Source organism: Thunnus maccoyii, chromosome 1 (genome assembly GCF_910596095.1).
Source record: "Thunnus maccoyii chromosome 1, fThuMac1.1, whole genome shotgun sequence".
Classification (NCBI taxonomy): Eukaryota; Metazoa; Chordata; class Actinopteri; order Scombriformes; family Scombridae; genus Thunnus; species Thunnus maccoyii.
This window is the reverse complement of record NC_056533.1, coordinates 30,232,544-30,246,962: the sequence shown is the minus strand read 5'-3', so window position 1 is coordinate 30,246,962 and position 14,419 is coordinate 30,232,544. Positions and strand designations below refer to the sequence as shown.

Sequence of the window (14,419 nt, the reverse complement as noted above, 5' to 3'; positions counted from 1 at the left end):
ACTTTAATCTTATCAAACCATCCCCATCAGGCAGCCTGCCCTTCGTGTTGTTTAGCCTGTCAGCATTTTCAATCGCTAGGGCAACAAAAACCAACATTGTTTTGGCTTTACACAGACTATCCCGGATATGGTTACATACCTGTTTGTGCATCTCAATGTTGAGCCCATAGGACATCTCATAGTACTGAAAAAAAGAGGAGAAGGGAAAGCATTAATACATAATAAAGGTGGCTAAAACCAAGACAAGATCCCTGATATAGGTTCTTCAAAATAGGATTTCAAAGAAACTTTTTACTTTTCTCTACTGAGGAACGGAGAGTTTTTGTTTTGTGTAAAAGGTGATTGACTGGTATGAAGGTTTTGTCCGACCTCAAGTCTTCCTAAGTACCCAAACATTAAAAGATAAGATGAATATATGTTGCAGCTCAGACAAGAGCCGTTAAAAAACACACTGAAATTAACCAAAGAGGCTGAAAACTTCATGTACTTTTTGTGATCACAGCAGACAGACGATTGGCTTCTGTTCCCATTAACTTCTACTGGGCACTGCCAGTCTACTGTTAAGCACAAACACTGTCTGTGGCTTCAAAGAGAAAGCCAACACTGTTATTGAAAACAGCATTATCTGCTGTTGACTAACAAAAGCTTGTGAGTCCACAGACGGATACAAACTAAAGCCAAGTAGTTTTTCTTGTTCATCTAAGCGCACAGCAAACAGCTTCCATTTATTATAGCTACTCCCACCACCCTGTGGTTCCTCACAGGGAAAATAATATTTAATAAACGTACTGCTGCTGCGTTTGGTTAAAGTCATTCCTTTCATATACAAACAAGATAAGCACACGTACACAAACTAAGAGTGAGGCTGTAGTTAAATCAGTTATCAAATAAAGATTGTTCTTTTTCCATTCGCACAATGAAGCCTCTCCTGTATTAGAAAGAACCTTTGAGTTGGGATGTTGTTGCAGAGGCACATATTTCTTTTTCTCTCTCTTTGATTAGGGAGCTCTGAAGTGAATGTGGTATGATTTAATTGCATATATATTTAATCCCTTTGCAGCACTTTGATAAGAATCAAGGATCTATCTCAGTTCTTGTGTGGTTTCTGTATTTCCAACAACATAGTTGGGCTGAGTTTAATATACTTGGTTACTGACTTGTAATGGAATTATATTGTTATGATATTAGAACTATTATTTTCATCAATTATTTACAGAAAATACTGAAAAGGTTCCGTCACATTTTCCCAGAGTCCAAGGTAACATCTTCTAATTACTCGTTTTGTCTAACTAACAGTCCAAAATCCAAAGATATTCAGTTTAGGGTCATAGAATACAAAGAAAAATGGCAAATATTCACATTTGAGAAACTGAAACTAGCAAATATTTGGCATTTTTGACTGAAAAAAGTACTTAAAATATTAATCGATTATCAAAAAAGTTGCTGAATAATTATCCAAACTAGCCAGTTTTTTTGTTTTACACATGTACAGGGTTTTGTCTGACGTAAAAGCTGAACAGTGGAAGTCATGTAGTCTATTGCACTGCACATTAATTTGATTATTTTATGAGATTTTTAATATATTTTCAGTCTCAGTAGGCAGTCTATGGTTGAGGGAAAACACATAAAGTCCCCCATATATCAGAAAGTCCTGGGTGTGTCAAAAATGTCTGAATGACCCTGCGGTTCACCTCGAGAGAGTTAAGAAGAAGAAAAAAAACATAGGAAACCCTCTGATTCATGCACAAAGCCAGCAGACCAGTCATTAACCCCCAGTGGGTCATGTTGGGTGTGTTAGGGTGAGGGGGGTGGAGGGTCATAAAGAGGACCCCAGAGCTTTAGAGGGGGGTCGTCACACCCCACAATCAATAGTTGGACATTTGACCCCTGCTAGAGTTTCAACTACTGGCCCCTCCGCAAACCCCCACCCCTGCACCTTCTTATCCAATGAAAACACAGGCGTGAGTCAACAATTTCAAGCAGGGAGGAATGCTAACACGGCCTTTGCAAAACACAGGGGCCGCACCACCTGTGACTGTTCACCTGAGGCTAAAGGGAGGATACTGCATTAAATCAAATCCACAGCTTAACAATGACTCCTCTTACCATGACGTAGTGACGCTGCATCTCTGTCTTTTCATTGGCCAGTTTGTCGTACTCCACTTTAAGACTTTCAGGAAGAAAAAAGGCAAATTAAAATCATGCTTAAATAAAGATTTTATACATGTTATATGTTGAATTCAGCAAAGAACGTCTTGTTCCGAGTGTTGTCACATTTAGAAAATTCATACCACATATTTTGGTGTATTGTATCATTGTAGACTTTGCGCATGAAAGCCACAAAAATGGAACAAAACAGAGGCAGCTTCCCCTTCCTATTCTTTCCAGGAAGCCAGCGCTGTTTACAGTAGACTAGTCATTACCTGTGGTACTGGGCCTGCAGGAACTGAAATTCGTCTTTGATCCTGTCGCAAGACTCTGCCACAGTGAACTTGAAGCCGGGCTGCCCTGGCTGGTGAGGTGCCTGAAAAATGTACGATCGGAGATACGACAGGTGTAAATAACACAATCACAGCCCAGATAATAGTCTCATCTCTTGCCTCCTCCTCCTCTTTCTCAGTAAACTGTTTTTTTCCCCCCCTCTTGATGGTTTGTCCTCACATTTCCCTTGAGCCCTGACTGGTGGAGGAAGGAGCCGCTTTCACTCTGTGCAATGACAGAGGCGGGTCACTTCATCCGTCCTCAAAGTTATGTTACATGGTAGGCAGGGGATGATGAGAGAGGGATAAAAAAAAACAAAATCATACACACACAGCTGTGAGATTTCAATGCATGCTGCGCAAAAAAGGACAATTAACCTTCTTGGCGCTTTAAAAATGCAACTATATCAAAATGCACTAAGGAATTAAGTCAGTTTACAGCAGGATGCTTATGATCTGCTTCCCTGAGTTGTACCAAAAGCTCTGATCTTGTTGCCAATAAACACGGCTCTCACACAGTGTCTCTCCTGCCAGAGTGAAGCAGCACCAATGCAGACCATAAATAGTAAGGTGTGGATCAGCAGCTCCACTCTGACGATCTAATTAGGCTACTTTGAAGGGCGGTGCATTTGCATCAATTTACAAATAGTGACAAACACAAGCGACTTACCGGATGCCGGCCTTGTGGATACATGTCGAGTCCTTAACACGAGGGAATTCGGTGTGTTTTTCCTTCCTTTTTCTTTTTCAGTTAATCCCAGTGAGTGAAGGTGCGGTAAATCACCGCCACCCCCTCCCCTGTACACGCAGGATGGCGGCGGACAAAGCCCTGTTCGCGGCTGCGAGGAGCACACTCAGACCCCGACCATTGGATCTATCACCTCGTCGGCCTTTTTCCTTTGTACCTAAAAACAAACAGAAAAACGGGGCACAACTGAGGAGCTGAATCACTTTCTCAGCAAGCACCTTGGTTGTAAAATCGACATGAATTTAAAGCTTTGTGAACTTGCTGATCTACAATCTGATCCCTGAAAATGTTTTTTTTTTCTTTCTCCCCCTTATTCAAATATTTCCCCCCTTGTTTGTCAAAAAAAAAAAAAATCTAAATCTGTCGCCTCGATTTGCATTACAGTGAGGGGGGTGGGGGGGGAACAAGCAGCAAAAACGTGTTTGATCCGATGTATCAAATAAATAACAAACTTGATACTTTTGATCAAACCCTCAGCAGCGACATGATGCGTTGTTTTTCTCGTAAATCTAACGAGTTGTCTTCCACAAAGAGGGAGGAAAAAAAAAAGAACACACACAACGGGGTTGTTTTGGTGGTGGTCCGGGAAGATCAGAAAACAAGGAGCTGCTGCTTTCAAAGTCGGCTGCCATAAAGCCACCACCACCACCACCACCCGTCTTGTTAGCGGCACTCTTCATGTCGCCCTTTTTACCTTTTGTCTCGACTGATTCCTCCCCTTCTCCTCTCCTCTCCCTCTCGCACAGGTAAAATGTTATTATCCAGACACAAAGCGTAATATCCTTTGACTTGTAACCGTCAACACGGAAGGATAGAGTCGAAAAATGTCAACAGCCGTTTCTTTTTTTCCCCCACTTTGCCCCTTGAGAGTCCTTTAAAAAAAAAAAAAAAAAAAACCCCGGTGATCCCGCGGCAGAGAGCGTCTCTCCGTCCCGGTCGGACGTTGGAAACCCCTCGATTGGGACGAGTTGTTGACCGCGAACAACTTCAAAGAAAGCCTATGTTAGATCCAGTAGTAGTACGCGAATCTTCCAGTAAGTCCAAAGATATTTTTTTGGCGAGAAAAGCGGGTTAATTTTATGAAAATGTCGGCCGTTGTGAAATATACCACTAGCTTGCTGTTGGGTATGCCCAGTTCCTCCGCCGCGCGCTGTACCACACACAGACTGTGCACTGACACGAGGACCCGACTGCAGAGAGAGGGTCCTGCACTAACCAATCGGGTGCTCCGATGGAGTTTAGCGACGTCGGCCAATCACGGCGCGGTATCCCCACGTGGGCACCCCCCAGTAGTATGTCGTCCTGATTGGCCGGCGATATGTGACCTCACATGTTCGCCATTTTGGATTTGAAGTGACATTCAGTGCGTTCAACAACTTGTTCAAAACAAAGGTAATAATTTATATGTCCCTGAATTTCAGCCGGTGGTTCCGCGTTTCAGATTATTATTATATGAATACGACTTGTATCATTAAAAATATGCTGATTTAAAAACACTATTCTGGTGTAAACAGGGAAAATAAACCCACTAGCCAGAGCCTGAATTTATCATTTTAATAAAAGCAATAGGTTGTAAATGTGATATGTGCTTCACATATAAGCAATTATAAATGAAGCTTGTCTGATACGGAGCAGTAGTTAAATGTTTTGAAACAGAAATATCACACTTTCTCTCAAGTCAATGCCAAGAAAAAGAAATAAACCCTACTAGTATTCCAAGAATAAATAAGAGCTCATAGAAAATCATTCAAGAAGACGCGAAAAATGTGAATACCGCTTAATCTACAGCGGAGTGTCCTTTGAGTGACTTGAATTGATCGACCTATTTCTAACGAGACCTCAAGCATCTACAAGCTTTCCTATCAGCAGCACCAGGTAGGCTGCAACACGTCTGCGCTTGAGGATATCAGCCTATCACGTGTTGCTCACTATGCCCGTCCCCACGTGGGTGCACTTCCCTCTTCTACCCCCACCCCTTCGCTGTCTGTTATCCAATGGTGTCGGAGCTGTCCTCCTTCGCGGCTTCTAATTGGTCCAGCGGAGGAGAAGCTGTCAGTCAGGAGCCCGGGCTGTCAATTAAACCCACGTTGGGTGCGGCGCTGACAAATGCCTGTGCTACTCTCCCTCCTGCCTGCGAATAGAGCCCGGAATGGCTGCTTAATTAGCTTCGAATGGCTTTTCCTTTCAGCTCAAACAATCTGTCACTACCATGTGGTAAAAAGAGCCTTGCATAAAACAAAAGCAGGAAAAAAAAAGCCAGTAAGGGGCTAAATATCAGTTTGATCCCCCCCCCCCCCCCCCTCTCTCTCCCCCCCTCTTCCAACCCCTCCTCCATAAAAACATTTGCTGCAAAACAAAGCTTTTACCTCGCTCAAACATTGGCTCGTTTCACTCATCCGCTTCTCTCCTTATTTTCATCTAAAATTGTATTTATTTGTTTATCTGGGTGTCCATTTAGTCCCATCACATTTAAATTTAAGGCTGGTGGTTTTTTGTATTCCCTGAAACAAGTAGTTCAGGTTTGGCTAGCCTTTATGACATGTATCAGTTCAATGATTTATTAGGATGTTGTTAAATGTAGAGACCAGCAGTTTAACTGTCTTAACGTAAAGGATTATTTTACTAGAACATTTTTTAAAACATTTTAAGTAATTGTAGCTCTATCTGAAAATGATTTAAAAAGCAAAATCTTTAGATAGTAATGCAAATCAAGAGGAAATCCCCACAACTTCAAGTCTGTGAAGCATTTGATGCAAAAATGTTGAAAAGTATATATAGAATATTTGTCTGTAACACAATTGAGAGCAGCTGATTCATATTAGTGAATAATACTTCACACTTACTGAGCTACACTCATCATTGTCTAAATTAAGTTTCCTCCTGGGAAATGCATCTCAATCTTACGTATTTCTCTTCTTGTATTTGTTTTAATGTAAGTATCATTCAAAGTATTACTAGTTTGTGTACATCTCAGGCACAAAACTCTATTTTATTCAGGGTTATATTATTTGTAGCATAACAGGTAGCTCAAATGTCAAGAAGTGTACCACATTTTGAACAAAACTGTAGCTAGCATACTGCATTAGCGACAAGTGTATCCCTCCTGCAGATGAGATAATAAGTCATGTAATGATAGCATGTCAGTAAGCTACACACTCACTGGGAGACTTAAAAGACGTTGTTTTTTTTTACATAAAAGTTCTCAAATTGATAAATTATCTTGGCTGTCTTAGTTGTAATCATGATAGTTGGAGTAGGAACTGACTTTAAACAGTACAAACAACAAATTAACTTTTTCCACTTCTCAAAATCCAAGCTTCCTGAGGAAATCATAGCAGTCAGCTGCTAGTAACATTGATTTGCACTGATAACATTGTGTTGTTGACGTCAACATGCTGACTCCCCAAGCAAATGTAAATGGCCTATACTATCTGTATTACATGAAAAACATGCTTACAAATGACCATTTCTGTTCGTTTTAATCATGGTTGAGTATGTAAGGGGTAAAATTTCATTGTTGTTTCAATGATAAAAACATCTTGAAAATGAAGTACCAGAATATTTTAGTTGCAATGTCCTTTCCTACCTGTGTTGCACCTGTATTTCTATAATATTGCAGTGGGACATAACACAGGAAGTGCAGTATGACATAGAGAGCCTTTACAGATGAAACAGTCTGACGCAGCCTTGCCAAAATGTGGTATTATATAGTACAAGAAAGGTTGCACAAAAGTTAATTACATAGTCAGAGCTACAGTATGGTGATGTGTTCCAATCTTTAATATACTTGATATATTTTAATAAAAAGTATGGAAATTCATTATGAAGTTATGGAAATTTTTCTAATTATCAACTTGTGTTTAAGTAACATAAGAGAATATATCTGAAATAATTTCCTTTCTGCCTCTACAGTGTTTGACCTTTGACCTTGAACACACCCACTGTGTGAGTTCTGGCTGTTATGTGTAAGAAAAACAGACCAAGACAAGAACAGATACGTGAATTCAGATTATAGGAGGATTTTAGCCTCTTAACATTGCATAACAGCCTCTGTTGTCTGGAGCAGGTTTTGTTTCACACAGTATCAGTGGTTCGTTGTATCTCACGGGCTCTTTTTCTTTCTCTTTCTGTTTGTTTGTGTGCGTTTCCACCACTCACTCCAGTTTCCTCCCACATTCCAAAGACATGCAAGCCAGGTGTATTAGACACTAAATTGCCTGTAGGTATGAATGTTAATGTGTCTCTATCTGAGCTGAAAGTAGCATGGCAACTTGCTCTCTACACACCATGTTCTGGTATAAATTTCCTGCAGCTCTTGAAATGATTAAATGTCTATGTGTGCTTATGTGTAATGAATGGTTTCAGGGTGTCAAATACACATGAAACCACTATTTTTTCTGACTCAAGTGCCCAACAAGAGTGGCAACGCTAAAAAACCTCTTCCTTCACCTCAAATATGAGATGTTGCCAAGTATAATGAGAGAGCAAATTACTAAATATTTTATGATCACTTGTAAGTCACTTGCCAAAGAACTCTTCTAACCTGCTTATTTCCATTTCACTATACTTAAAAGTGACACTGAGATGGTTTGGGGAAGTTTGTCTCATCTTTATACAATATTTACTTCAGCTTTATATACTATGTACTTCCCCATGTAGCTCTTATTGCTTATACAGGTTTCACTCATGTGTATTTGGCGTTTCCTTCAACACAAATAATTTGGGCATTGATATATTGACACACAAATCCAGTATTTGCAGCAACACAATATGGTTCTACTTGAGCCGATAAGACTAAATATCAGAGACTGTCCTTTCAAGAAAAACGACACATTAGGTTGTCATGTCAGTCGCCCAAAATGACGTATACTTATGTTTAAGTGACAGATACCATCTAGTAGCTGTAGTAATTATAACCCGGAGCACTGGCGCGGTTCAGATGACGTCTATGTATATTAACAAACAGGAGGTGGAGGGGTGGATGGTGGTTAATATGCCACAGGAGGCCACTATTTGTTTCCTGGTTTCCAACCATAAATCGGGACAGTTTTTAAAAAAAATGTAACTACGATCGTCCCCTAACCTTAACCCTGTGGTTATTATTGTAGCCATGACGACGACAGTTGTGCCTCAACCTAACCAGACTTTAACCACAGTGTCGTCACATCATAAAACATTATTATTTTTCAGCAGTGATATGTAATGGTTTAGGAGAGCACAGGCAAGTGATGTTGTCCTGCCAATTATTGCCGATGGGGGCGCTAGATTAGAAAACGCTAAAACAATGTTTTTGGTTTAATTTTGGTTTGGTTCAATTTGGAGAACTAATTGTAAATATTGTTTGGATCAGGCCACATTCAGATCCCAGGTCAGATTTCAGTTACTAGGAACAGAGAGGATGTGCGATGACATGAACTTTGTAGTTGACACACACAGATGTTGAGTTTTAACTTTTAGAAGCTGATTTTCACAGCAGTTTTCACCCCATCCAACACCAACCACTAGCATATCTACATCATCCTCTATTCATCATATCTGGACTCAAGCGAGCAGGTTCTGTTGATTTATGCAGAATTGTTGGTCAGTCGTGCTGATATTTGTCCGTTTGCTCTGCGCTGAGGATCCTGGGATTGCTATGTGTATGTCCAGTGTAAGGATGTGGGTTATCTGGGAACTGGCAAACACAGTAGCGGTCTCCACGGGCCTGAGACTCTGATTCAAGAACCACATACAAACAGACATTATCATACAGCTTCATCTCACACATTGAGCACTGTGGATATGTCACACACTCGCGCACAAACACACACAAACACACACACACATACACACACACAGATCCACTTTTCATCCCACTCAATGGAGAGTGGCCTAGATTAGGCAGCAACAAAGGAGTGGGCTTCACCTCAGGGATAAGGGGGGCCATTCCACCCTTGTAGACCTCTGCACTGTTTATTTGCACTGGAAACCCAGACGCTGTGAAACTCCCACTCTGAGGCACTACACAAATATTGGAGCTATTTGCAGAGGTGGTTTTAATTCTTTACAGAGCAATGATTGGCTCTTTTCACTCCCATCTCTGCAAGAGCTTGGCCAATGGATTCCTTCGGCCTCTTATGCTTCCCCCACACCAGCTCACACTTGCCCCAAAATAAATATAACTGATGTATATTTTCAATGGCTTTAGTGGCCACTAAAGACTCAAATCCCATTTATTCTGCTCATGGTATCACATTCTCTGCTCAAACAAATTCTCAGTACCAAAACCACAGCTTCTATAGTGAACCGGCGCTGGTCCCAGCCTCTGCTGTCGACACTGATCTTGATACTTCCTGAGAAGAGAGAGCATGCTCACTCGCCTTTCGGAGGCCTGCAGTGTGAAAACAAGGAGGGGCTGTGCACAGCAATAAAGCAGCTCTTGAGATATTTGGCGTGGTATGTGAGAAGGTTATAAATGAAGAGCGATTGCAAACAGCGTAACATTGATTAGTGCTTTTCTCTTCTTGTGCAAGCACTCTCACCTTTGTGAAGTTGTTTGATTATCGGCATCCATCAGATGAATTACTTCATGCATTCAGCCGTCCTCTCTTTCAACCATCCCAGTCACTTTTCCTTGGAGGAGTGCAAAATTGGGATGGTCACAGCAGTATCATGAAGCACCCACTGACTCGGGATTATTGACGTGCTTTTACAGGCGGGTTCAGGCCATGAAAGGAGACATTCCTCGCCACAATGGACCCAGTGTGTGTCGCGGGGGCTGCAGACATGAATAGGGCCCCTAAAAGTGTATCACTGTGACTCGTCAGCCTGTAATCAATGCAAACAAGATGAAAGAGCCTTATCAAAAGAGACAAACACAGACATGAGCAGTGTCTGAACAAAAAAAGGTGAGGGCTTTTTTTTTTTTTTTTGGCTAAAGTCCATGCATTTGTTTGTCCTGTTGGTTGGTGTGTACATACTGTATATATGTGTGTGAATTTATACACACATTCAGCAGCTGAGCACATGGAGTCTTTTCTCTGACATTCATCATGCCTCTGAACAGTAGCATGGTCAAAGCCACTGGGATGCTTAACTGGCATGATATACCAGCAGAAAACAGGAGCGAGAACATTCTCCAAATAGTATTTCATTCATTAACAGATTACGCTGAGTTGCACAGAGCAGAATTTAAAATAGAGAGTGGAGGATCCTGAGGAATTTTACTTGTTTTTTAAATCCTATCTGGTGATTTGCTGTAATCCCTCCTTGAAAGCGGGCCTCATCTTCTGCACAGAAAAAAAACAGTGCTGTCTATCAGAGCAATCCGTTAAAGGTACTAAAAGTAAACAAGATTGAAGAAGTGAGAAAAGACAGGACGCTCCTCAAAGTGCCTTGACAAATTTTCCTTTTGTTCTTGCCTTTATGAAGCTTTGAGATGTTAACACTGGGAGCTGAGAGACTTCCTTATTCCAACTTGTGCATTACAGATAGAAGATTTTCACATTTATTATCAGACGAAATATAGGTGTAACATCTAAAACTAGTATTTTTCAGACAAAGTGGAATCATTAAAAATAGCTTTGCAAGTACTTAAATTAATATAACTATAATAGCGTAAAGAGTGTTTTTTATTGTTTTTAACACAACTGCATTTGAGTTGTTAATTTTGTAGTTAAGTAAAACCAGGTTAGCTGTGGTGTGATTGTATTCCTATGGCCCTATTACCGTGGAATGTACTATTATTATATTGAGTGTTTGTTGTACATGCAGCATCAATTTGAAATGAGTTCACAGTCGTTGATACCGAAAACATGATTGAGCCCCTTTTTTTTCTCCCAGAGTGCCTGACTGAGTATTAATGAATTCAGAATGGCTCTGCCTCCGGTGCTGCCTGTGATTAATAAGCTCATTTAGTCAGCACTTATTGTGACCAGGTCTACAGGCCAGCCCAGTGTAAGGCTCTTTAGTGGGCTGGTGTTATTTTTTGTGATTATGGTCCAAGTGGCTGCTGTAAAAAGCGGGTCAGCAAAATGACCTTATCCTGTCCTTCAGCTGGAGAGTGAAAGGGAACCTAGTGACGACGGCGAGTCCCACTTTGCCTCTACCAAATGAATGATAACATACCCAGGGAGGTGCTAAGTGCCCCTTCCCCTACTGCTCTTGCTACCAGTGAATAAAAGGATACTGCCTGGCTTAGCTGGAGAAGAGACGACTACCAGATAGTTTATATTTTATGGCTTGGCAGAACATGCATAACGTCTAAGAATAGGTTGTTTTAAATGTCAATATAGCCGGTCGTAAAACACAGCTGGTGTGATTCCACTGTATTTATATATTTAACTTTGTAATCATAAAGTAATGAACAGCGCCTGAATGACTGACTGCCTGGTTAACAGGTAGCTTTTATAGACCAGGATGAAATTTTGATTTCATACGTGTTCAGTTATCCGACACAAACACAAATAGAAAAATATGTAAATGAGAACAGTTAATCGTGAGATCAGCTTAAAACACTCTGATCACAGACAGCAGGAGGGGACTGAACAGGGATTTGACCAACTGAGACTCAGCAGATTAAAAAGACAGTTTATAGTTTTCACGTTCTAGTGGCCGCAAGGACCTATGCGGACACTCAATGTAGCATAAACAGGACCTTGTGTGCATCTGCTTCCGTTTGTGGACTGGTTCGGTATATTCACGTGTCCTAGTCCTCACCAGATGTTGGTTGTGATGCAGTTTTGTTGTTTGATGACCAAAATAGGTCAAAGAACAACATATTTTGTTGATTTAAATTGGACAGAGATCTTCACGAAAACAACCTGAAGACTCAAATGACGGTGCATGACTTTTTTTTTATTTTTTTTTTTAAATATAGCTGCTTTACTTTGGACACAGTTATATCTTAAAGAGTCAACTCATTACTGATAAAATTGTATGAAGACATCGTTATCTCACCTATCTCCTTAACTCGATAATACATGTAATACATGTCTGTTCATTTGTTATATCTCTTAGATCCATTTATTATATCTTACAAAGTCAGCTGATTAATGAAAGGTCATTTTTTTTATTTTGGTGACACTGTTTCAAGATTTTTATATCTTGTTGCATTGACTCATGAAATCAAACAAGAAGAAAAATTATTTTAAAAAATAAACAAACAAACCTGTGGCAGGGGCTGAATCTCTGGAAACTGGAGATTGTTCGCTCAACTGCATGCCGTCTTGTTACAACATAAAATTTCTATTAGAAAATAGGAAAAAAGGATCTACCAAGTATGTGAGAGCAGCCTGACATCTTAGTGACATTTCAAATGTCTTCTCCATGTAATGATCTTTTTTTCATCAGTCACTTGGCAGGCTACCAGAGAACTGAGTTCATTATGAAGCTGAGAAAAATATGGTTTCCAAGGGAACAAGCCCCTACATGCAGCCCCTTAGGACTGTAGGCAAGATGAGGTGTTTGCACTCATGTATACTTCAGAAGGAATTGTGTAGCGTTTATGCATGCTTATGGAGAGTATGCAATAGTGTGCATGGCCTTGTGTGTGCTGTTTTTGTGCATGTGGACCCACTCAGCCTTGTAAGATAAATGGAATGAGGTAAATCACCTGGGAGATTGCAGCCAGGCCATCGATTTCACGGGTCATCAGATAACACCGGGGCTTGCTGAGCACATGCCCTTCAGCACTAGGCGAAGGCTATCATTTAGCCAGATCAATAGCTCTAATTACCCTGCTCCACCCATTGCAATAAATTCAGAACCTATCATATTGTCTTCAAAGAACTGGAATGACTGGAATGGGGAAGTATCACTATTGTAATCACACCCAACTTACGGTATTGTTAACAGAAATTTGATTATTTTTGGACATTTTGGTGTCCTATGGTCAGGCATCCACTGCCGCCCCTTAGGGGACTGATCTTGTCATAATACTTTTAATAATTTTATAATACTTTATTTGAAATTTAACTTTAGACTATTCAACTTATGGTCTGTATCATCAACATCATATAGATTGTAAATTATAACATTTACATGAAGACTAGTCCCTGTCTTATCCTAATTTTAATCATATTTGGCATATGATCTGGTTATTCATAATCCTGTGTGATTCTTACATTATCCAGGTTTCGGATCATCTGTGCGTGAGTGTCATTACCTGAGTTAAAAGAAGTGAAGCAATTTAGATATGTTTTATAGCTGAGTAGCTCTGCATTTAGAAAATATAAACTTTTCATTCCCTGTATGTACTGTACTGTATTGTGTTGTATAGTTGCCTGTAATATTTTCTATAATATCCATAGAGAGGATCAGTCAGTGTGAATCTGTTGCAGGAAAGTCTAGACCGGATTACTCAGAAACTCCAACTTCAGCATTAACAAAATACTGTTTTCAACCAACAGTAGCAATTTACAAGAGTGTTTACCTGTTAAATTTCACTAAAATAGACACAAAACATATGCACCGCTCACATCATTCACTGTTGCTCTCTGTCATATAATAAACTGAAACTACTGACTGCTGTTTTCATATTTTTTGTGGCTCAGTGGGTCACTCGCTCACTGCTCCGAGCGGTCAGTGTTGTTGTAACTCAGCACAGTGAGGCGTTTTAGACAGCTGCCATTTCAAAAGCTAACATCTGTATTAATAGCCAATGCCTGTTCATTCATTTTAATTACAGATCATTGTTAATCATTATTTCATATTGTTTAACTTTCTGAATACATAACTAGAGTTTTGGACACACCTAAAATATTATCCGCACCCTGGTTATGAGTCTTGTCTAGGATTGTGTCACGATAATTGCATTGAACATGAGTAACCTGGTTATACGTACATGATTCTTACACAGCAGCATGAGTAAATTTACCACAGGGTCCCAAAGTAAGCAGCAGCATTTCGGGGCTTCTTGTTGAGAAAAGATTTGATTTTGTCATAACCAATCACTAGTGATAGACATATCCAGCCACTCTGATATTAATTTTAAATCGATATAGAGGTTGCATTAGCCAGCGTAAATGTTAGCTCAAGTTAGAGAATGGAGGAAGCTACTAAGAACAGAGATGATAATTGATATAAACTTGTATAGAAAAATAAAACACATGGCAGACTAGAGGATTCCCACAAAACGAAATAAGAGTTCCCTCTACTGAGTCCAGTGTTTTACTGTAACAGGCTGCCAACTTTAGTCCCGCACAAATGCTCT

At 40.2% G+C, this 14,419-nt stretch overlaps 1 protein-coding gene across 15 annotated transcripts in view; it reads right to left on the bottom strand.

The window, feature by feature from the left end:
• The window catches only part of LOC121899386 (transducin-like enhancer protein 3-B), a 121,149-nt gene that overhangs the window by 28,522 nt on the left and 78,208 nt on the right, over window positions 1-14,419 (bottom strand). For 9 of the 15 annotated variants that reach the window (XM_042415160.1, XM_042415221.1, XM_042415185.1 and 6 more), the window contains exons 1-5: window positions 3,923-4,416; window positions 3,151-3,385; window positions 2,424-2,524; window positions 2,107-2,170; window positions 140-184 (exon numbers count right to left, since the gene is read on the bottom strand). In XM_042415160.1, the coding sequence (XP_042271094.1) occupies window positions 140-184; window positions 2,107-2,170; window positions 2,424-2,524; window positions 3,151-3,174 (234 nt within the window). In that variant the 5' untranslated portion in view covers window positions 3,175-3,385; window positions 3,923-4,416. The other 6 variants (XM_042415252.1, XM_042415263.1, XM_042415271.1 and 3 more) reach the window with 4 other exon arrangements.